This window comes from Euwallacea fornicatus, chromosome 19 (assembly GCF_040115645.1).
Source record: "Euwallacea fornicatus isolate EFF26 chromosome 19, ASM4011564v1, whole genome shotgun sequence".
Taxonomy (NCBI): Eukaryota; Metazoa; Arthropoda; class Insecta; order Coleoptera; family Curculionidae; genus Euwallacea; species Euwallacea fornicatus.
In genome coordinates this window covers 979,194-1,001,566 of record NC_089559.1, presented here as the reverse complement: position 1 = coordinate 1,001,566, position 22,373 = coordinate 979,194, and the positions used below count along the sequence as shown (strand labels likewise).

The window sequence follows — 22,373 nt, the reverse complement described above, 5'->3', positions numbered from 1 at the left end:
AAAAAATTTACGGTTGATAGTGAAGCACGGAGGAGGTTCCGTTATGATCTGAGGGTGCATGTGATCAAAATGTTCTGGAAATCTTGTAATGTATGAACGCAGTTAAAAATTGTTTTAAGGTGAGAATGGGTAAAGATATTAACAAAATATTGTGAAAAATTGGTAGAATTTGTACCCGACCGTTTAAGACATAATTAAAAACAAAGGACTTTCAATTAAATATTAAATTAAAATTGAACATGGTTTAAAGCTAGAATTTGAATTACAATATATACAAGTTTCATTTTGTCTACATATTTGTTGCCAGTTTTTACTTTCTTATACCCAACAAACTTAGTATAAGAGTTTCACTTAGACTGACTACATATATGTATGTATATTGACACGGGCTTCATTATTTTGTAATGAGGCTTTCCCATCATAGTTTTTGAGTTATTTATTCCAAATTTGCGCAGCATTTAGCATATTTTCATATATTACAATTATAATATATCTCAATACATATAAGTATATTAAAGAAACTCTTTCCTAATCATTTGTTTGCTTTACAGGCATCCATTTAACTTCAGTACCAAATTTTGTACTTATACAATTACCACCAACTTTGCTATCCTTGGTTGTTTTTCTCTCAGGCTCATCATACTTCTCTGGAGTATCGAATTGACGTTCAAAATCAAGAGCTAAAATCCAAGATAAAATACCAAACAACTCAAATCACTAAATAACCTTTCATCAATTTAGTGGTTCCTTGAATTATAAGTGCAGGATCCTCTGCCTCTTCCAAATCATCTTCTTGTACAGAACTGTCTACTTCCACCTCTGTTATATCTTGGACGACAATATCACCTACTCCTGCAGCATCTTCACCTTTGTCAACTACTATTTGACCTGCAAACTGGTATTATAAAGCAATTCTACCTTGATTGTTAGTTTAGTAACCGATATGTATGGTTGAAGGCCGCCATGTGAAAGCTGTAGTGGCATTGGTGCACGGAGGAGGTTTCTTGCCATTTAAATATATTGAGGGGTGTTTCTGCATATAAAATATAATATTAATTTGAGGTAAAGTGGGGGTTAAAACTCACCAACGTTCCACGATTTTCAATTACATGTCGCTTACTCATCTGCTTCCAGATGCTGTCTTGAAATTTTCTAGGGATAGAAATTGATTTCTTCCTTCGAGAAGAATCGCACTTTCTATTGGAGGTGCATAGTTCTGCTATACCAGGCTTAATTTCTATATTATTTGTTTTTGAATTAATTGATAATAATTTCAAAATTGCTTAAACCTTTGCATTCTGAATCCTCTAAAATAATATCATCTCCTTTGGGATTTGAATTTTTTTTCACACATTGCACCTCACGCATTCGCACTCCACTTTTGTTTTTGCAGGCGCGGCATCGACCCCAAACGCCTACTTTCCACCTGCAATTTTAATTTTAAATTAAGAAAGCAAAAAAAATATCCACAAGCTTGCTCTTTAGGACATGGTTGAGTATTGCATTTCTTGGGTTCTTGCTCCTTAGGTTTTTCTAACTTTTCGCAATAGAAATCACTGACTCTTCCTGCAGTTTTCTCATAGCAAGCCAGTCTCGCTTCCTGTACACCGCCATCGCACATTTTCGAGCATTCCTTATATTCAGCTTCAAATTTAACGAATTATTTTTTTTTGTTAGACGTTTTTAATATTTTATCTCACCAATGTCCCATTTGTATTTGGGATCGAATATGGGAGTCTCTGAGGGCTCGACAAAAGTCCATGTGATATTGTCCTTGGTGTTGCTCTTGCGGAGCGCCTGTGAATTTCACTTTCGAGATACTTATTAACAGGTAACGCAAATACTTGCATATACTCCTATGTCTTCCCTGTTCAAGTCCCAGGATATGAATTCAATGTCGAAATCGCGGTTTGTTTGATTGTAAATGTTAAGTTTGTACATGAAATAGCCTCGCTTCTTCTCACCAAGAGGGTAAATTCCTGGTGCATTCTTTGCACTGCGAAGAAAGAGTTAGGGAGGGATAAATAGATGGGGGAGAAATTACCCTTCGTTAAAATAGAAAATTTTTCTGTCGGGCAGACCCAGGACGATGTAATTTTCGCTTGGCGTCATTTCTCGTAGCTTGAACGAACGGCTGCCTGCAGGCACTACAGTCAACTTTTGATAGCCTAAATATAATAGATTATATTTTTATAATGACTAAAAAATTACGTACCTTCCCCATTAACCACCGCTTCACCATTTACAGTTTTACACCTGGTTCCATCTCCGTTGCAAATACCGCAATGATCCATCACTGCTTCAGAACCTATTAATTTGTTGTCGCACCCAACTTCCTTTTAGAATTAGAGAATGTTTCTTAATAAGTAAACATACGATAAAAGTTTTAGAGCTTTTTGTTACCACACATCTACCTGCCACACACATTTTCAACGGGTTGCCGACTTCGCATTTGGCTCCATCATCAATTGGCCTCCGAAGGTTTATTATTTGTTTTTTATCGGTTTTTTTATTCTGCGTGTAACATTTTACAATACAGGGTTGCTCTTCAATAAATATATGGTTTTCTTTGTGTTAAACTGGATAATTGAAAATACCTTTACTGAAATGTCCTTCGATGTATTTCGCTGAGTAGTCTATCATATATTTGTGACACTGTTGTAGTCGGAAAGGTATTGCGTCCAGCGGACAGTCCTGGAAATGCGAAAATCTCCGCATAATTTACAATTCAGGCGATTTATTTGAATTATTAAAAAAATCATTGTTTCATGAATTTCCGACATATGTAGCTGCACTGAAAATTCGAAAACTGTTTAAATAGTTAACTATTACCCGTCACCATAGTATCAAGATTTGAGAACGAAATTGCCTAAATCTAATCCATGCAAGCTAAAATGGCTTCTCCTTATTAACTACCAATATACATCCTTCGTTATACATATATTACCAATAATAATAGGGATACTATGTCTATCTGGTGTATTTAACATGAAGAGAATTGTTGCATGGTCGGACATATTGGCAACACAACTTGTCCGAGCAAACGCTTACCGTTGGACCTTCAATTCAGATGGAAAACATGGACTTAATTAATTATGTAATAACTTTATATTTTTTAGGACATGGGCATGCTGGGAAAATAAATGCAAACAAAAGTCAATGCTCAGCTTCAATAGAAGATCCGACTTTCTCAACAACAAATGAAGCAGATCGTTGTTCTGATTTTGACCGATTTGATCATGCAGCCTGGACAGTAAGCGAGTTTTATTGATAAAATTATAAAAACACCTATAGTTCGGGTTAGATTCAGGTTCAGGTTCAGGTTCAGGTTCAAGATTATCTTAGAACTGACCTCAGGATTCACTCAGGTTAAGTATGGGAGCGAATTGATTGATTGAGGTCACGATTTTGTTTGAAAAAAATTATTACTTGCGGATTGCAAATCCTGATCATTCTTATAGGTCCAGTACAGCCTTTCCCTGGATATACTGGTTTCGGATTGTCGCAAAGTCTTTCTTGAAACTGTGTTCCCCTGCTGCAGTTTTTCGTACAGGGAGACCTAAATTAAGTACAAATTACATAGAAAACCTCGAAGAAAGTTTGTTTTTAACCACCATTCGCCCCACTCGCCCCAGCCACCATCAATGCCTTCAGGCCTCGTACCCTTAGGCACACACTTTTTGTTAATGCACCACTGAAACCCAAAGGAGAGACTAAGAGTTAATATACAGGGGGTATTCAAAATGAACTCAGTAAAACAAAGTTTTTACAAGTGACCAAAACATTTTCGAACATACTATCAATTTTCTACAATTGCATTAAATGCAACAATATTATGCTTCAGCTATTTTAATAGAGTTTACAGGGTGGTTTTCGAACATACTGTAAACTCCATTTTTGTGTATACGTTGTAGAAAATACGTTTACCTTGTCTGTACCACAAGCAGTCCCATCAGCCATTCTTTGTCCATAGAATGCAACACATTTCTTGTTTGCACGGATGCAGCCTAATTGCTGACATTGTTTATCTATGAAAGATACCAAAAGCGTTTTCCGAAAAAGCAAGTAAATACGTTCAGGTACTACCTGGATCTGAAGACGCTTTACAGCCTCCTGTAATGCCTCCCTTTTCTCTGAGTGAAACCTTGCATTGAGTATCTTGGTCGTAAACCACCCCTGGTAGGTTATCCCCTAAAGGATATACCTCGAATTCCGGTTCATCATTGAAACAATCCAAAAGGTGTATCCTGGAATATCATCAGGAAAATAGCGGAAAATTGTAAATTTTCGCTAAAAGGGCGTTGATTACTAATTGAATTTTAACGTCCTCTTAGTACATATTTTAATAAACTTTTCGATGTTTTGTAAAATGGGATGTTTTGGCACTTACGAAGCCAACTGTTTCATTGAGGCAATACTGCAAGGTGACCACCTTATCGTGTAGCCCTTTGAATAGGCGTTCATCACGTACGAGGACCCATCGGAGGGATCGTCGCCTGGACATGGGTTCTCGTCAGCGTCGTGGGTCATACCAAGTCTGTGGTAAATATTAGTTTTGTCACATACATGTATGTATATTTTTTTAACTTCGCCATGTGAAATATTTGGAAAAATTCGATAATTGTTTTGAAATCGGTGGCAAGGAACGCAATCAACGCAAAAGCTTTTTAAAAGGGTTTAAATGAATTTTTAAACTTTTTGACCCTCCTAGCTTTTTCTCCAGTAAGAAGAAATTGATATTGGATTGATACATTGTGTTTTTAGAGAGATTTTCTTTTTTTCATTTTTGGACTGATTTTCAATACTTCTAAATTTTTTTATAAGTTCATTTCAATTTCACTTCAATGTCATTATTTCAGTTTCATTAATTCAAATCATCAATTTCAATATTTCCTAATTTTTATCTTTACGTATATTCTAGTAGATATAAAAATCGGCGCTTCTTTTTACGAATACTCACAAATGCCCCAATTCATGGGTAATAGTAGTAATCGTATCTATCAATCCACCGTCTTCCGTTACCATGCAGTTGGATTTCTGGGAACATGCCTCTCCCACGAAGGCCCATCCTACTATGCCACATTCAGTCCCTTTAGTTCTACAGAAATCCCATCTGAATCAACGAAGAACAATTATTTATCCGCATATTTTTTAAATATAAAAGACTCACTCGGACATTAAAACGGCAACATCAAAGTGATTCGGATGGCTCTCTTCTTTGGGCTGAAGTTTTCGTGCCCATGTACAAAAACTGTGCAAAGTTTTATCTACATCTTGTTGCACTTGCAAATCGATTTCTTGTTCTTCTTTTTCTAAATAAACAATGCGGACTAACGTTGGCTGAATGACTGCCCACATTGACGCATCTGCAAACATCATCCTGACCTGTTTTGAAAAAATGATTGAAAGTTACTCAGGGTGGAAGATGTAGTAATCTCACTTGTGAGAAAAGTGTTAGGATCCATTGTTCAATATCTCGCTTTCCTGTGTGTCGCAGAACCATCTTCTTATCGGTAACCAACATGATTTCGATCCATTGCGGAAAGATTTCCATTCGAGATTCATTTGCTGATTGGAACTCGGCTTCTCTTCGGAAAATGTTATTTCCTTTGGCATATTCCTCACTAAAAAACTTAGGAATATTCCTCATTATTCTGAATGTTTAATTAACTACGTTATTCTTCTTTTAATCGCGTTAGTCCAGTTTTCCTGCGAATCATCAACTGCACAATATCGATTTCCTCTGCTCTTTTCAGCCTGATGCACCACATGCAAATGGTGTCCTTTTTTATTTGGAGAGTGTCCAGCAACTGGCTCGATATGGTACATTTTTTTCTTCATGCTCACAGTCCCTGCCTATATGAAATTAAAATTAATATCGCCAAATAGTTCCTTAGGAGATGTGTAAGTACCAGTCCATCACAAGCAGACAAAGCTACCTTGGAATTAGGAACTCCCCTCACTCTACCCCAATAATAGCACATTTTCTTGTTTTCCACACCCTTTACATCCCTCTCACGCACTGGAAGGGTGGGGTCCCGCTTCTCGAAAATCGCCTGGGGGTGCACGAGATTCCTGTCCGGCCATAATTCCAAGTGGTACATCTCGTTGTCCAGCATGATGCCTTTACAATAAAGACTCACTTGAGCAAATTGCAAATCTCAATACAAACCATAGTGAACAGAATCCGGATCATCCAGTTCTCTTTTCCTTCTTTTCCGGAACTCTTCTGGATTGTAAGCGTGCGAATGTTCCAAATGGAAGGTAGCAAACTCGCCATCAGGAGTCGCTTTGTGGGGTACTGCCAAGTGGAAGTTTTTGATGTTTTCAGTGTATTTTCCTATAGTAAAAGAGTTGAATTTCGCTGTTAATGTGTAAGAGTGAGTCTTACCATGTATGACTTCTTGGGCTTTGAGTAGTAAAGTTTCATGTAGCACCACTAGGGAGAAAAATACGATTTTCAGAGAATTTTCTAACATGTTTGTCAATTTTTGTATAATGACATTTGGCTTTTTTCAAATAATACAGGGGTTTGTTAAATCTCGGCCTACTGCTAAAAAAAAGTATCCGGTAGATAAAGGTCAGAATTTTGATGATTACTTCGCTCGCTATGCCCTTCAGGGGGATTTATTAGTGTGTACATTCTATTATAGTGAGAAAAAGGAACTTGGAAAAAATTCAAGTGTGGTTTTATAGGAAAATTGAATGTTTAGTTTATCCACCTGTGACACGGTGTGCTACTGTTATACTCAGGTTGCTATGTGATCTATACTGAAACTGAAGGTAGAAAATTCACTATAATGCGGGTGGCACACCATTACTCCTAAAGAGCTCAGGTGATCACATGAGATTTTTTATTTTAATAAATCAATTATCCGCGTTTCCAAACCGGTTGTCAATGAAGAGTTTGAGAGTTTTTGTTATAATTTTGTTATAGAAATCAGAAAAAATTGAAATGTATACGGTTCGAGTAAATACGATTTATACAACAACCGAAATGGAATCTCTTTTTCAATACGAAGAACACGTCTTTCGTCCTCTAAAAATGCCCTTCTCTTCCAGTTTTTCGACTCTGAATACCGACTCTATTACTCTGACCGAGCTAATTACGGCAACCCTCAGTGGTATCACGATGTTTCCTCCATGACAAATATGAATTAATTTTTTTTAAATCATTTGCATCTTTTGGTAACCGCCCGCTCTCTTGTGAAATTATCCCCCCTCTCCTCCCTCATTCTGATTCAGAAGATGAAGATTCTCGAAGTCTCATTTAGAACGAAACATCCCTAAATTCGTTTCCTTTTTATTTAATTATTTAGTTCCTCCGATGACGCCACTGTTTCCCGTTTCTACGGTACCGATTTTTGGGACTGTACCCGGTAGGGCTGTCTAGAGGTGACTAAAGGTAAAGGACCTGCAAGTACCGATGATATAAGGTCTTGATAGCGGTGGCTCTTTCCGACCTGTGGAGGTTCGCAATCGCCACTGATCACTGGGTAAATTAGGGTTCTTAAACCCACAAAAAAAATGAGATGGGAATCGTTCTCAGACCTGATTAGCTCGCACAACTATAACGTGGAGTTGGCTGAATGTCAAACGGCGAAGGGATTATTGAAAGAAGAGATAAAGATGAGCACAGAATAGGTATTTGCATAACGAGTTAGGAAATGCGTAATTTTATGTAACGAGCGAAGCAAGGTCCTCTAATACAGCACGAGTTTACATAAAATAGTATATCCCAATGAGTTTCGTATATATTTTTGTAATATTGCTGTTCGTTATATGTAGAAATTTTATGAAAATGGCATACATTTGAATATATTTAAGCTGCGCCCCGTATCTGCAGAACTACTACGGTTATTGTTGTTACTGGTCCCATTTGTTAACTGAGTTAACAAACCAAGGTACCTGTTTTTATTGTGTAAGCAGTTACAAAATGAAACCTGTTCAATCGCTGGTTTTCACTGAATAAATTGTTGCAAAGGTTGACTACAGAGGTCCCGTTTAAAGGGCAGGCCCTGTTCTCCAAGCCTCGTGGAATCTCGTAGGATCTGTACGGTGTGATTCATTAGCAACGGGACAACCGAGAGCTGGAGACGTTACCTGTCAGATGGTGACGATCGGACAAAATATGCCCCTAGCCGAAAATTGATAGTTTCGAATATACAGGGTGTTCCTCAATATAATGCAGATATTTTACGGTGGAATTCTACACGAAAAAATAATGATAGTTTGTTATATAAACTATGTTCCAAAAATGCTCCGTTACGAGAATACAGGGCTGTAAAGTTTTAGGAAAAAAAATGGAAATTAATTTAAAAGAAACTTTGGACATTTTCATCGCCCCATAAAAAAAAATTAAAATTGCAGTTAGATATAAGATAGAGAAAAAAGATTTTTGGGATACCCTGTAGAGTTGTCACTAATTTCAAAATTTACCTTCAGCAGCGTCCGATACATCCCCATAATTGATTTTTTTAAATTAAGTCACAAAGAAACTAATTAATAGACGGGTTTGAGGGCCTGTTAAATGGACACCCTGTATTTGGAAAATATTTTAATCAAATAGGCAAACATCAGACACCAACGCGCTGGTATGGTAAGAGAGAAGATGCACCAGAACACGCATTATTTACATGTAACAACTGGACAAAAAAGAGAGGAAATTGGCTGAGGAAAAGGTGAACTGCACTGTTGACAAACGGAATGTCTCAAAACTGCTCCCACGTTCTTGGAATGCTTTCACAACAATGTTAAAGGCAACAATGATAACGAAACAAACGGATGAAACGAGGACATATACTCACTGGTCTCAATCAATTCACCTGGGGTAGTGCCAGATGCAAGGAGAGGGGGTTTAGGTAGCGGTGGTTCCCGGACGGGAGCCCAACACGACTCAACGAGACCGCTCTACGTTACGCCCTCAAAGTCTGAAAGCACATTCGCTTAAGCTCGGAAATAGAAGTTCCATTGGTAACACCACAAATTTTAATTCAAGTTTTTGTTTTAATTTTCAGAAATTCAATAGTTCATTTAGTCACTGGCGTGCAAGTCTCGCTCTAGTACATGAAACTTCTTGTCCACACGAAAATTTCCCAAAGTTGCTTTTGTTTAATTGTCTGGATGCTCTGGTGGCGCCACTGTTTTCTAGTTTTAAAAAAATCTCAAATTCCTCTCGACAAAAAAAATCAATTTCAACATTCTAGAATTGAAGTTTAAAAGCTCGCTGCGTTTAAACGAAAAGTGACCATTTTACATGATATATATATGACCCAGATCCAAGAATTTTTACCATTCATAAAACCACATGACGCAGTTAACGAGTTAATGCAGCAAGAACCTCGCGGGGTACTAAATTACGTTCGAAACTTCCCAAAAGGACTTCTTCACCAACGACCTCATCATCTTCTACGAAGCTAAAAATGCAGCAAAGAAAGTAAAAAGATCGACACACCTTGCATTGAAGAAGGAAAAATCCGATAAGGACTGGTTTGGTTTTCCTGGAGACAAACAGTCTGGTTTATTGGAGACCAAAATGACCCAGATTGTGTGAATAATATGCATTTTTCACCATGACATAATCAAACCGCCGTAAATCATTGTATGATAATTCTTCACAAAAAAAGCAACTGCAGAACTTTCACGCCTTGTAACGCTTTTTGGTGTAATCGGTGTAACCTGATTGAGTGCCGGTTTTGATTGTCACGTGAGGTTTCGAAATGGTTGAGGAAAGAATGCAACTCACGTATATCATATGACAATGTTACATCTGAAAATTGCAAAAACGTTTTTTCTGCATCATTAATGAATATTTCCATGTGTGGTTGCTACTTACGGCACGGTTTCACACATAATACTGCCCCACCCAGTTCTAGATTTCCACTTCAAGGCTACTGACGATCATTAGATACTTTTCGGCTTGATTGGCAAATTAACCAGTGTAATTAGTAATTTTTGTTTTGAAGCAAATTAGTATTAATATTGGTTTACAATAATTACTCTCTTATTGGCCTCGCAGGGAAAATTGCAAATTTCAATCAAAAGTTATCAACAAAAATGCCTGCTTTTCCTTTTATAGGATTGTAAATTCAAATTTTGTTTTATGTAACTGGGAATTGTTACTGTATAGTGACATTGAGCCTAAAGGAAAAAATCAAAATAACAATAAAAACAGCATTGTTACATACAAAAGCAAATACAGTTAAGGACAAGGTAGATATTAAGGACAGTATTACAAGGATCTGTTAACAAACTACATAAATAATAATGCTAAATCAGTATCATCGTACTTCGGTATCATTGGATTGCGCAACACGCACCAGGGGAGAGAAATTTGTGCAAATATATGAGATTATTGTAGATCTATTATTTTAATCCCAGATGAATCTACAAGGAAGTGGGAAATGATGAATATGTATGTGTGATTTAATGCGTTATGTAAGTTCATACGGTGCAGGTCTATTTCCTTTGTTATGGAAGTGGAAAAACGCGATATCCGGGAAAAGCTCCCGTTGGATGCGGTCGGCCGAAACCTGGAAAATGGCCGTTAACCCGAAAAAGCCGAAACCCCCAAAAAATGAATTAAGCTGAAACCCAAATACCCGAATTAATCCGAAGTCTGAAAAATCCGAGGCCTGAATACCCGAATCAACCCGAAGTCTGAAAAATCCGAGACCTGAATACCCGAATCAACCCGAAGTCTGAAAAATCCGAAAACCACCGACGACATTCGGTTTTTTGGGTCAATTCGAATTTTTCGGTTTTTCCCGATTCAGATTTTTCACTTTCCGGGTTAATTTGGATGCGCATCGCATCGCATGTGCAAATGTGATCTTTGCTCGTGGAGAAAAGGGCGTTTTTATGTATGTGTAACTCGTAGAGTGTACGTCAATACCCAGCTACTTCTCTTCAAATGGGAAAATGTACGATTTTGAAATTCTGCTGCGATAAATGTTGATACAAAACTAAAAAAAACGAGTACAGCTAAGTGTGGAGCTGAATGCCAAAACACCAGTGGTTGGACCGACAGCGGCAAATGCAAGAATTGCAAAGGCGAACCTCAGGACGAGTGGTTGAACACGCATAATCTTGGAGTTTCTGACTATGATTTCAAATGAAAGCTATAAAAATGTGTTAAGGGCTTATTTAAACCTAATTTACAAAGATATGACATCCAAATTTTTTAAATACTTTCTACATTTCAAATGAATGTACTCTGTTATCAATTGAACATGGACCGAGAACACAGTGGCAGGTATCTGTTAAATCTAAAAAAATTCGCACCATGTTTGCTCAAAAATCAGAGGTGTACACGCATAGTAGAATGAAGATATGAAAACTAAATTTTAAAGAATTCATTACAGGTACATTATTGTAAAGGTGTCTGATTTGTTTGTTTATTGGCTCAGGGTTCACCCGTCAAATTTTTTACTATCTATTCAAAAACACCGCGTATATCAAAGTTAGAAAAGGTACCATTAAGATTGCTTAAAAACCAGAGTCGTAATGGGAGGAATTACTAAATCGTTAAATTCCAATTTTTTAAGATATGAAAACCAAAATTTCAACATTTTTAGATTTGAAATGAACAGGTTCCACCACTGATTATGCCGTTGGCTCACAACTCTAAGTATCGATTAGATCCGGAAAAATTCATAACGCGATTGCTCAAAAACCAGGGGCGCAGCATTATGACCCCTAAACAGAAAAAAAAATTCTACACGGAGACCCACTCCGCCACTGCCTGTAGTAGTAGATCATAAAACTAAGTTACAAATACGTCAAAATTATGTTAGTAGTCGGTATCGTACAAACGTCAGGTCGATGTTTTTTTAACATCATTGCATGACTTCAGCATTTAAAATCGATTTCAGACTGTGGTTTTTAGGCTCAATCCCACATCAAATTTGCGTCTATGAGTTGCAAACGATGTCACTCTATCGTCATTCTCTATGACATCTTCGGGACTGAAAAACCCCCGAATTGATCCGCTCTCACTTTCAAGTGGTTAACTTGTTTTCTCATGAAAAGTTGATAAAAATGCATAATATCTGATAAAGGTACCATCTCCCATCGTCTCACTTGATCAGACCATTAGAAAGTAGCCCCCATAGACTGTCTGACACCGAGAATTCTTTAATACCTTCCTTTCGAGTGGCATGCGACGACATATACCATACCATTCTCATTTTCAGTTCACCGTTATTTCACGTAGTACCAAGTAGTACCGATTTCTTTTCGCTGCTGCTTCATTATCTCGAACTTTAATCAATTATTTATTTATTTATTTGTGGTAATTGATCCGTGGTGGTGGCGATAGGATAGGTGTCTCTCGTTTTTACCCGTGATAGTGAAATCAACAATGATAGGATAGATGGTACCACTGCAGTAAATGCACCCATGGACATTTTGGTCTTTGATCTTGCAAGTGGGACCTTGGATTGCTTATACCTGAGTATGTAGTTCTTAATGCTTGATTAAGTTCTTGAGATTGTGGTGGTACCAAGCACTGCCTGGCAGGTGGTACCGCTCCAAATACCTTTTAACTATAGAAATTGATATAATATTATATTTTGCTACTGGTAATTTGAGGCAGCACCGGAGCTACTTCCTTTATCCATCGATTTGAAAAGTCGGCCCAAAACACCTTGGAAATTACCATTTAATTACATCGTTAGCATTGAGCTGCAACTTGGGTATATGTTCACTGGGTTCAGTTGGGTTTTGACTGAACTTTAAAGGGATTTCTAGTACTATTTTTTTTATTTGTTGTCCAAGTCTCCCAATGTATAATGCGTCAAGACGCACCTTTACTAAGGAGAATTGCATATGCATCCGCATTGTGTTCATCAGGTAATGAAGATTCAATAAACCAGAATCAATTAGAATAAAACACCGCTTAGTTTTTATATGTCAAGGATTATCTACATTTTATTAAGTTTGTACTGTATGGTCTAATGCGATTTTCTGACATCATCATTAACATTATTAACAATTATTATCGAGCCCTTGCCTTCATATATGATAATGGTTCAGGTAGGGTCAGGTCGTTCATAACGGGCTGCTGTTTGAATCTGATTATGGTGGTTTAAATGCATGTGTGTGTGTGAATTGGCACTCACTCTAGCAATCGGATTTTGGGTACCAAATCGTGCTTTTTTTGGGGGGAGAGCGGGAGGGGGCAATTTAATCTGTTCCGGTGGTATTTTTGCGGCAATCTTATGAGGATGTAGGTTCTGAGGAATGTTCCGTTCTAAAATGACACTGAGTAGGGTTCTCTATCTCTAAGTGTAACGAGGTTACAGACAGCGGAATAAAAAAACAAACAAATCACTTAAAAAATAAATATTTTCCTCGGATTTCAACAAAATGAAGAAATGAAATTTCCTCTCTTTTAAGTGGTTCGTAATCAATTTTTCAGGATTTCTGACGAGATTGTGAAGCATTTTGATACAACACGTCTCTGGTATTCATAGTTTCGCTCCCATAATTTTCATGGTTTCTGAAGAGGTCTGAAAGCGATAATATATAAAAAATCATTGGAGTACATAATAAATTTGGCACCAAGAGGTTCCTGAGAATATCAGAATTTTGTTGTTACCTTGGAGTTCTTTCGGATTCGTTTTCCAGCGGCTCATCCTAAAAGTGCTCAAATTACTTGATTATAAACCGTTTTATGTAGAATTTTATTGACATGCACTAGTAAATAAACCTGGAAGTATATAATTCCTTAATTTTTATACAAAAAAATGTTTTATGTAAAAATTCTGTTATTATGCTGCTTCTCAATCTACTACGTTCCTGTGTTCCAGTGGCCAGAAGGTCATTGGCGCACAGTAAGATATTCAGCAGCAAGAAATTGTTCGCAATTTTCGCACTTTTTCCATTTCCGATTTCGTTCTGTATTGAGTTCTAGTACGCCCGTGCCTCTATACTCCTGTATGTTCCAGCGGCTTAACAAAAAATTCAGTTTTAAAGGGGTCTTGGCCCATTCTTTTGAGAGACTCCCAGCTGGCGATAGAACATAGAGCTGGCTATCAGCGATTAACTTAATTAAAAATGGGGTGGGAATAAGAAATATCACACATGGTGTGTCTTTATGAACACGACCTCTATACTATACAGGTTACGCAAAAAATCCGCTCTTCTGTCAAGTATTTCAGTATTAAACGTAGCATCAAGGAGCGGTTTCGAGGTAGTTTGCCTGAACGAAACCCAGCCGATAAAAACCCATAAAAGTATATGGGTATTTACGGAACTTTTCGATAATAACCCGAACTAACCTTGAATTTTTCTATTGTTATGTCGCGAGTGATTGAGGTCGGTGCAGTGCGGTTTCATTCACTTAATTAATTATCACTGCCTTTTTTTCCCAAACATCACTGATATCCACGTACACATTGACCAAGATGTGACACTTGGATGGGGTGCCAAGGTCCGATTGGGTCCCAGCGAAGGCGCAGGAACCATCGATCTGGACTTAGGTGACGGATGAGCAAACTTGTCACCAATATCTTGACTTTTTGTTCACCTCAAGTATTAGAGGTCAATATCGCTTTAAGCCATTACAAGTTCACTGGTAAATGATGAAATTTCTTAGTACTTCAATTAACCGAAAATGCTTCGTGCTTGTTGTTGAGAACTGGACATTCCTGAGTGCGTATTTACTTGACCAACTAATCGCCTCTTTATCTCAGACTTATTATTGATACAGTGTCTAATGTTATTTTAAGAATAAAATTAACCTTAATGAGTCCATTGCGAATATCTGGAAGTAAGTAAGTATTGATGATGGAGGCACTAGCAAGTAGAATAACCGTGAGAGAGGTTCGATTCAGATCAGAACTAATGAAAACTTCAAAGATCAACCAACATTCACCACGGCTCTGTTCTTTACTCCATTACGGCACCAGTAGTCTTAATTATTGAGAATCGTTAGGGCTCTTAACGTGTAAAAACTTAATGTGGTATCATATCTTTTGACCCCCCCCCCCCCTGGAAATTTCCAAAATTGACTTTTTCAGTTCTTTTAATTTAGTCCATCGTAACATTTTCTTTAGTACGTCACTGTCGTTTACAGTACTCAGGTAGAAATGCTTGCATTTGTAGAAAATTAGTCTTTTAATCCGTAGCAACTCATTAGCGCACCATAATTTGTGCCTTCTCTAAGTAATCGTTCTCGATTAATTCCTTAATTTTGGAATTATTTTTTCTTGCAACGTTCCGTATACCTCGTTTTCGTTTTTTAAATTAAATTTTTATTATACTATTTATAAAGACAATGAAATACGCTTAATGAACGAACACTTATTGGCCTGGTAGACTTGTTGTCATGAAATTTGTATCAGAATTTCCTCAAAAGTTTTATTTTGCTGATATTATAGGAATACCTTCCAGTGCGCCTCTGTTTTTTTCCACATTGAGGACCTAACTATTGCAATTCCTATGGACAAAACTTAGTACTTTTAACATAAAAGAATGTCAGTGGCGTTTCGCAATTGCCTTGCTCAAAAATTGCTTTCCAAAGAAGAATTCACGCATTATGAATTTTTCCTTTTGCTGATGTCGTGTATCACTGCTTGCCAGTACTGCTCTGTTCCTTATTAGATTAACGCGTTATTTGTCGTAACCGTACAAAATCCCCGAGGCTCACAAAGTTTAAAAACTCAGTGGCGTATAGCAGTTCTCTTACTTGATACCAGTCCTCGAAAATAACTCGACCCATGGCGAGTTTTTTTCATTTTGCGGTTTTCGGTTGTCACCAGGATCCCATCTGTATCCCTACTAGACTTGGTATTTTTAAGCTTCTCACCTTCATGAAGAACATCAGGTGGATCTGCAATCACCTTCTCGTCAGTTTGCCCAAAAAAAAAACATTTAAATACGTTATAGCGGGCACCTCGCAACAACCTTGCTCGCTCACTTGGAACCTCTCGTTGGTCTAGACCGAAGATGCGTGGGTACCTAATTTGGGCAATTGCATAACATACGTCATACTCCATTTGTCGAATCTCGTCGCCTCGTGGCATTTATGACCTCTTATTGAAGATATCTCTAGCTTGGCCTACGAAGAAGACTTCTACGTATTTGTTTATTCAGTAACACTTGAGCCTTCTTCGAGAGCTTTCGTGATAACGCGGAAAACACTACAATTAAGCATATTTGGTCTTAAATGACTCATTTATTGATAGTGTTTTTTATTTCAGCTTAAACCTCCTAGAGCCATCATCATCATCATTACCATCAGCAACAGTGATCGCTATGAAGTGCTGGAAGGTGTTCTAATAGGATTATTGTGGTAATACAGTGACTTGACAGTACTTTGTGTAGTGCCAAAATGCTGAATTGCACCGACTTGGAGTGCATCTTGCACCATCACCACTATTATGCCCATTTGCACCATCTCAAGCATGGCACCCATGTGGATGAAGGTAAAAATATTTTCCAATGGAATAAGAGAAAGCATTTCGCAAAATTTCTTATTTATTTTACATGTTAAATAGTAGTGAAAACGGTTCTAAAACGAGTGCTGATTGATTATTATTCCTGAAGAGTGAAACGTTTCATTGTTCATGGGATTTTACGGCAGTAACACTGGCATTATTGCGTGATTTCTGCCTTTTCTGATGGAAATTTCCTACAATATTGACCCCATGGGAGGATCAAGGTTCTGTTTATGTCCACTAAATTTCTTTGACCGAAATCACCTTGATATACTACTGTGTTGGCATAGAAGGACGTCAAGCTGGGTTCGGTTTTAATGGGACTTTTGCATACCCAGTGATGCTGCTATGGCGTCACTCTCATCACTAGTGATATAAACAAAACGGTGTCCAGTCAAAGCAGCCGATAACCTCTGCGCGTTAATAAACGATTGCCAAAGCCCATAAACATTGGCATTAAGAAACATACACATAGTGATGGTTTAGCAACGTTATTATGCAGATTATACGGTGGTTGATGGAATTTTGTTGTAAATAGAATTGTATAATAGTCGAGTTAATAATTTATTGTCGATATTACGAGGCTTTAACGCGTGACATATGAAAGAGCAAATGAGTCTGAGGAACTCGTGATAACAATAATATCAAAGTGACGCTGTATCTCGGAAACTGAGAGATGTGGTTTAGCCGTTTCCTAAGAAATCTCGTTTTGCTCTACGAATTTCCTAGATATACAGGGTGCCCATCAAACATACAACAAAAATTCAGGGGGTTATTCCCTGGGCTATTTTAAAAGCATTTGATCCTTTGATAATTTTTTAAGAGTCTGTGTCCTAAAGATACAGGACGAGGTAAATTTTGGACAACAACAACATTTTCTTATAAAATATTACTTACAAAGCTTCTTAGTCTACAAGGACAGTTGAAAATGACAATCTCCAGCAAGAATGCAAGAATCTAGTATTCTCTTCATTGACTGCCGAACTTTCACAAGAACACCAGGGTCGTTTCTTATGAAGTTGCACCCAGCAACGATCCGATTTTTCAAACCTTCCACACTTTCCATTGGAACATCATAAATGAATGATTTTAGATTCCCCATAGAAAATAATCAGGCGGGTTTAAGTCCGGGGATCGAGCAGACCATACGTGAGGTCCATCTCGACCAATCCAGCGATTCCCTTATGTTATTATTAAAAAAGAGAGACCAATGAGAGTAAGAACGCCAGAAGTGGAGCACAATGCGCTGGACACGACAGAGAAAGACTCAGGTACTGACGCTGATCCTTTTACTGAAGACGCTAACTTCTCGAGATATGGATTGATCGAGGTGGACTTCGCAGTGATTACTTCACTTGAAATAATCATTTTCAACAGTTGTTGTAGGCTGAGAAGCTTTACATATTATACTGCGTGACACAGAAAAGAGAACACCCCGTAAAAATGGTTTTGTTTAAATAATTTTTGGTACGCATGTTTCTTACGCTAAAACAAATACTTCATTAAAAAATTAAACAAATTTACTTGTTAAAAGCAAAAAAGAAATTAATAATTTGTCGGTCCTGCGCAGTGTCTTATATATCCCTGTGCACGTCTAGACAGGCATCTAATGAGGTGATTGATGTCTTCTTGGGGGATCCCATCTAACTGGACACGACACGACATAGCGTCGCTGGGGTTCGCGGGGGATGGAGTAAATTATGCAACCTTCTACCTACAGCATCTCATACATGTTCAATCGATGAGAGGTCTGGAGGTCGGTGTGGCCAAGGTAGCAAATTGATTGCATTTCGTTTAAAGAAATCCATAGTCACTCTAGTCACGTGTGGTCGTGCGTTGTTTTGCTGCAAAACTGGATTAATAAGAGTTTCCCGATATTATCCCATTCCAGATTCTAATGTACCCGTTCTCTGCACCACTGAGATGGGTACAGTAGGAAATGAGCCTAAAACTTCTTATCTGGCAATAAGTGGTTCGAATCTTAATGGTCCTTCCACACACAGTAACCCACTGATCCGCCAGCGTCCTCGAGGAGACAAACCTATCTCTTAAGGCCATAATTCGAAAGTGGAGATCTTGCCGTTCTGTAGTTCTTCGGGATCGTCCAGTACCACCTCTTCTTTTGCCAGTTTGATCTCCTTAGAACCATGCCTGATAACATCTCACTATAGTGTTTCCGCTACGGTTCAATCTAGTGACGATTTTCCTAAATGTCCGACCGGTCTCTCGTAGACTCACTATTCGACCTCCCTCAGACGCTCTCAGTTGATGAAAATTTCGTTGCGTTCCACGTCTAGGCATATTTGATTCACTTAAAAGCACATTCTAAGCACACCATACATCAATAACTGGTATTTTGCAGTCATATTGTTGATATTTTATTGCAATTTTTATGGTAAAAAAAATTCCGATAACTCGTAAATATATTGATAAATACAAATGGAAATTTAATTATTTTTTGCGTTTCCATATACAAACATACATACCAAAAATGATTAAAAAAAAACCGTTTCCACGGGGTGTTCTCTTTTCTATATCACACAGCATCTATTTAGTAGAAAAATATTGTTATCGTCGAAAATTTTTCTCGCCCCGTATCTGCGGAACAACGGGACTTTTCAAAAATCATCGAAGGACAAAATGTTTTTAAAGCAGCTTAGGGAATCCCCCACCCCGGAATTTTTGCCGCGTGTTTCACGAACACCCTGTGTAGAAAATCAAAATTTGAAACTTGCTAGAGAGTAGGTAACTGCCTACCTCTGCGGGTATAAATATAGCCACACAAAGAAGTCATAAAAGTGAAAGAAACCAACAAGAGAGTATTTTAAGCTTTGTAAATAAGGATACCTCCAATTACATCCAATTGTCGGCAATTTTTCAATGAGTCGGCCAATGTGACGAGAGCGGCAAATTTCACCATTGCAAATTCGATTAAGCCCAAATCATATTGGAAAAGTGCTAAAAGAACGATCAATTTCGACATTTTCGTAACTTGCAGGGTTTCGAAAAGGCCCTTAAGAAAGGATATTGAGATTAAACCGTATCTCGATCTCATTGTTGAGCTAATCTTAAAATATTTAAAAGTTTAAATAAAATGAGTTAATTTAGGTTAATAGTAAAATTGTATGAATCATATGCTCTCAATGCAGTTATAATTTGAAAACAAGAACGACATCCCATGTTGAAATCGTGCGTCATTACTAAATGCCACTGGGTTTATTATCGTTGCAGTATTGACATCAATGTATGTAATTATTGGTCTCTCTAAATTCCCGTAAATTATGATCAGATATACTAGAGTATATTTTATATCATTGATAATGTCAGTGTCGCGCCAGAATGGGAAAAACCCAAATAATAGGTTTACCTTATTTCTCAGGAAAGCGAAAGCTGCACATTTAACTGCTACTTACCTAACACTTCAGACATTCCTCTATGCATATGCTAATTTTTCGACAACCTAGGTATATATAAAGCGTCAGAGGGGCATCAGAGGGGCTGATAAACACCCGTAGAAAAGTTCTTAACAAAAAGGAAATTTCTTCCCGAAAATTTTGCTACGTCACTCATCTCTATATATTTCATATAGCCGGTGTACCCCCGTAAATAGTAAAATTTCCATTTCATGTAATGAAAATCAGTGAAATCATACAATAGACATTTCTCTACAATTGGTAAAATCTTCCATCGCCATTCCAAAGAATCGGATGTGCATAAGGAGGGGAAGGACTATGGTAAATTATAATCGAAATTATGGTTCATAGATATTTTGTTTACACATATCGCGTTACAAATTCATTGGCGTAGGAATGGCGTTTTTGGGCCCATGGCTTGTAAAATTAAATTCTGACAATATCAGAAAAAAATGTGGTGCTGGTAGTTGCGTGATCTGCGCGCCTCTGACTTCTAGCGTATCCAAACTATGGTTGCCTCACATCGAAAAGCGCTGCTAGGGTCGCTTTTACCTACAAACTCATTGACGTAGGAGCAGTGGCTTTTGACTTTCGATGTTTCGCACTAAATCGCGTTAAAATACGAAACAACTGCTGTAAGCAATTGCACGACCTGCACGCCTTTGGTTTTCTGCTAGCTAAAACTGTAACTGTTTAGACTTGAAATGTAGCTTTGACCTACATCATTTTCGCGCATGAACTCATTGGCGCCGAAGGAGTGGCTTTAATTTTAATTTTTTCGAATTAAATTCTGAAAAAAAAGTACTTCATGCTAGGACCAATTGCCCGCCATGCATTTTCCGCGAGCTCAAAATGTCATTTCCTCCATAGCACCTATATATGGCGAACAACCAACTCTGTATATTTTATTCACTACCGGATATCTCTCTTGAAGCAGCAAAATTTCCAACCCCACAATACACAGGTCAGGGGCGTGCCGTGATGACTGAAAGAGGGTAAATTTTAGCAGACATTCGCTATTTTCGATGTTGCTGCAACAAACAACAATTTTCGTGGTAAAATAACAATGGAAAGCTCTGGTTTCGAAGATTTAAGCTTCGAAAACAATTATTACCCAGGCTTGGTAGCAAAACAATCACTTTTCGCATCGTTCCGCATTTCTGCCCCGGAGAATTCTCCCTTTCCGGTGTGTTTCCATTGTGCTCGGGATGTATTTGAATAAATGTCCCAAAGTGTAGGAAAAACATGAATTTAATATGCAAATTGGTCATTAAAACTGACCGTGAGTGGACGTGCGACTAATTAGTTCCGGATCTTATGAAAACAAGATAAAACAAAGGGAAAATCATTGAAACCTATCCCGAAGAATTTGATTAGGTTGTATAGTGATGTTGGGCAAATATTGATTCTTGTCGTCATCAATTTATATAAGAATTGAAACTTTTTCCAGTGCTATTAGTAATGGAATTTTTGCACGGTTGAGAGCAGGTTTAGGTACACTACTTACCTCTGTTATTGGAAAGTGTCGGATTTCATAACGATCATTTTCAAAAAATAATAATTGACAAACCACACAAGTCATTGAAGTCACTTAAACTTCGTAGAAAAGCGTAGAGTTTCTCTTCAAGCCTGAGGTTTCTGGGATTCCCCGAGGACCATCATCTCCAAGGGCACCAAGTATCAGGGTTCAAGTACCATCTGATTTTGTTTCCTTAAATTTTGGTTTGAGTAGGATGGTTAATATCGGCACGAACTCGAGGGGAGAATACTGCAACCGAACAATTATCATACGATACGAGCGACATGTTCAATGTTGAATGCGATTAGGAATTCCATGCTAATTTTTTCATTTTCTCGATGATTATCTGGTCGATCTTCAACGATCAGTATCGCGGAACTGCTACTTGAAATCGGGTTAGTCAAAATGTGCATTAGGGCTACAATCGAATCTAGACAAGGCAAAGGTTAGTACCAGGAAGTCTTTGCGGCATATAACAGCATTGCTTAATGCTAATTATAAACATTTAGTAGCTCTTGTTACCGAAGATCCTTGAGAACAATCCAAAGAGCAATTTACCGCTTGAAGGATCGTGAAGTGAATCGGATCTTCAAACCGTGAAATTGTCCTCTCAAAGACGATATTTATAACAAACAAATGTACAAAAGAAATGTCGAACACATCGAAATATTTCTATGTAATTGCTGCAGCCATTAAATAGATTTTTATCAGTACATAAATTTCCTGACTTACCCACGGTTAAATCATTAATAATTTTCCTACGTATAAAAAATATTTAATGAGTTGTTAAATGATAAGTTATTATTGTAATTTGCTTTGATAAAAAGGCAAGAACTGAACGCTCTCCGGCAGTAAATTTCATTGTTACCTGTGGGAGTTGAAATGGAAATTTCAAACACCCTGTGTTGACGGGGCGCTTATTGAGTCATCGCGCAAACGCGAATCTTTGACTAATTTTAAGATGAAAGAGGCTTACAAAACTGAGACTAAACCACTTTT

The 22,373-nt window shown here is 37.7% G+C and overlaps 2 protein-coding genes across 7 annotated transcripts in view; one reads left to right on the top strand and one right to left on the bottom strand.

The window, feature by feature from the left end:
- Positions 1-457: 457 nt before the first annotated feature.
- LOC136345345 (A disintegrin and metalloproteinase with thrombospondin motifs 12-like) overlaps positions 458-22,373 on the bottom strand; it is an 88,866-nt gene continuing 66,950 nt past the window's right edge. For 2 of the 4 annotated variants that reach the window (XM_066293543.1, XM_066293541.1), the window contains exons 2-25: positions 6,392-6,439; positions 6,173-6,340; positions 5,913-6,124; positions 5,675-5,856; positions 5,441-5,624; positions 5,171-5,385; positions 4,961-5,113; positions 4,391-4,537; positions 4,087-4,247; positions 3,928-4,028; positions 3,615-3,694; positions 3,430-3,559; positions 2,598-2,694; positions 2,404-2,546; positions 2,216-2,336; positions 2,045-2,168; positions 1,849-1,996; positions 1,701-1,797; positions 1,479-1,644; positions 1,290-1,426; positions 1,086-1,237; positions 940-1,033; positions 727-888; positions 458-680 (exon numbers count right to left, since the gene is read on the bottom strand). In XM_066293543.1, coding sequence (XP_066149640.1) covers positions 529-680; positions 727-888; positions 940-1,033; positions 1,086-1,237; positions 1,290-1,426; positions 1,479-1,644; positions 1,701-1,797; positions 1,849-1,996; positions 2,045-2,168; positions 2,216-2,336; positions 2,404-2,546; positions 2,598-2,694; positions 3,430-3,559; positions 3,615-3,694; positions 3,928-4,028; positions 4,087-4,247; positions 4,391-4,537; positions 4,961-5,113; positions 5,171-5,385; positions 5,441-5,624; positions 5,675-5,856; positions 5,913-6,119 — 3,153 coding nt within the window. In that variant the 5' untranslated portion in view covers positions 6,120-6,124; positions 6,173-6,340; positions 6,392-6,439 and the 3' untranslated portion in view covers positions 458-528. Of the gene's footprint in view, positions 681-726; positions 889-937; positions 1,034-1,085; positions 1,238-1,289; positions 1,427-1,478; positions 1,645-1,700; positions 1,798-1,848; positions 1,997-2,044; positions 2,169-2,215; positions 2,337-2,403; positions 2,547-2,597; positions 2,695-3,429; positions 3,560-3,614; positions 3,695-3,927; positions 4,029-4,086; positions 4,248-4,390; positions 4,538-4,960; positions 5,114-5,170; positions 5,386-5,440; positions 5,625-5,674; positions 5,857-5,912; positions 6,125-6,172; positions 6,341-6,391; positions 6,440-22,373 lie in introns of those variants that run through there. The other 2 variants (XM_066293542.1, XM_066293544.1) reach the window with 2 other exon arrangements.
- Positions 12,235-22,373, top strand: part of LOC136345351 (uncharacterized) — a 70,512-nt gene continuing 60,373 nt past the window's right edge. The window contains exons 1-2 of one of the 3 annotated variants that reach the window (XM_066293555.1): positions 12,235-12,454; positions 16,206-16,430. In XM_066293555.1, the coding sequence (XP_066149652.1) occupies positions 16,337-16,430 (94 nt within the window). In that variant the 5' untranslated portion in view covers positions 12,235-12,454; positions 16,206-16,336. Of the gene's footprint in view, positions 12,455-16,100; positions 16,431-21,752; positions 21,820-22,373 lie in introns of those variants that run through there. The other 2 variants (XM_066293554.1, XM_066293557.1) reach the window with 2 other exon arrangements.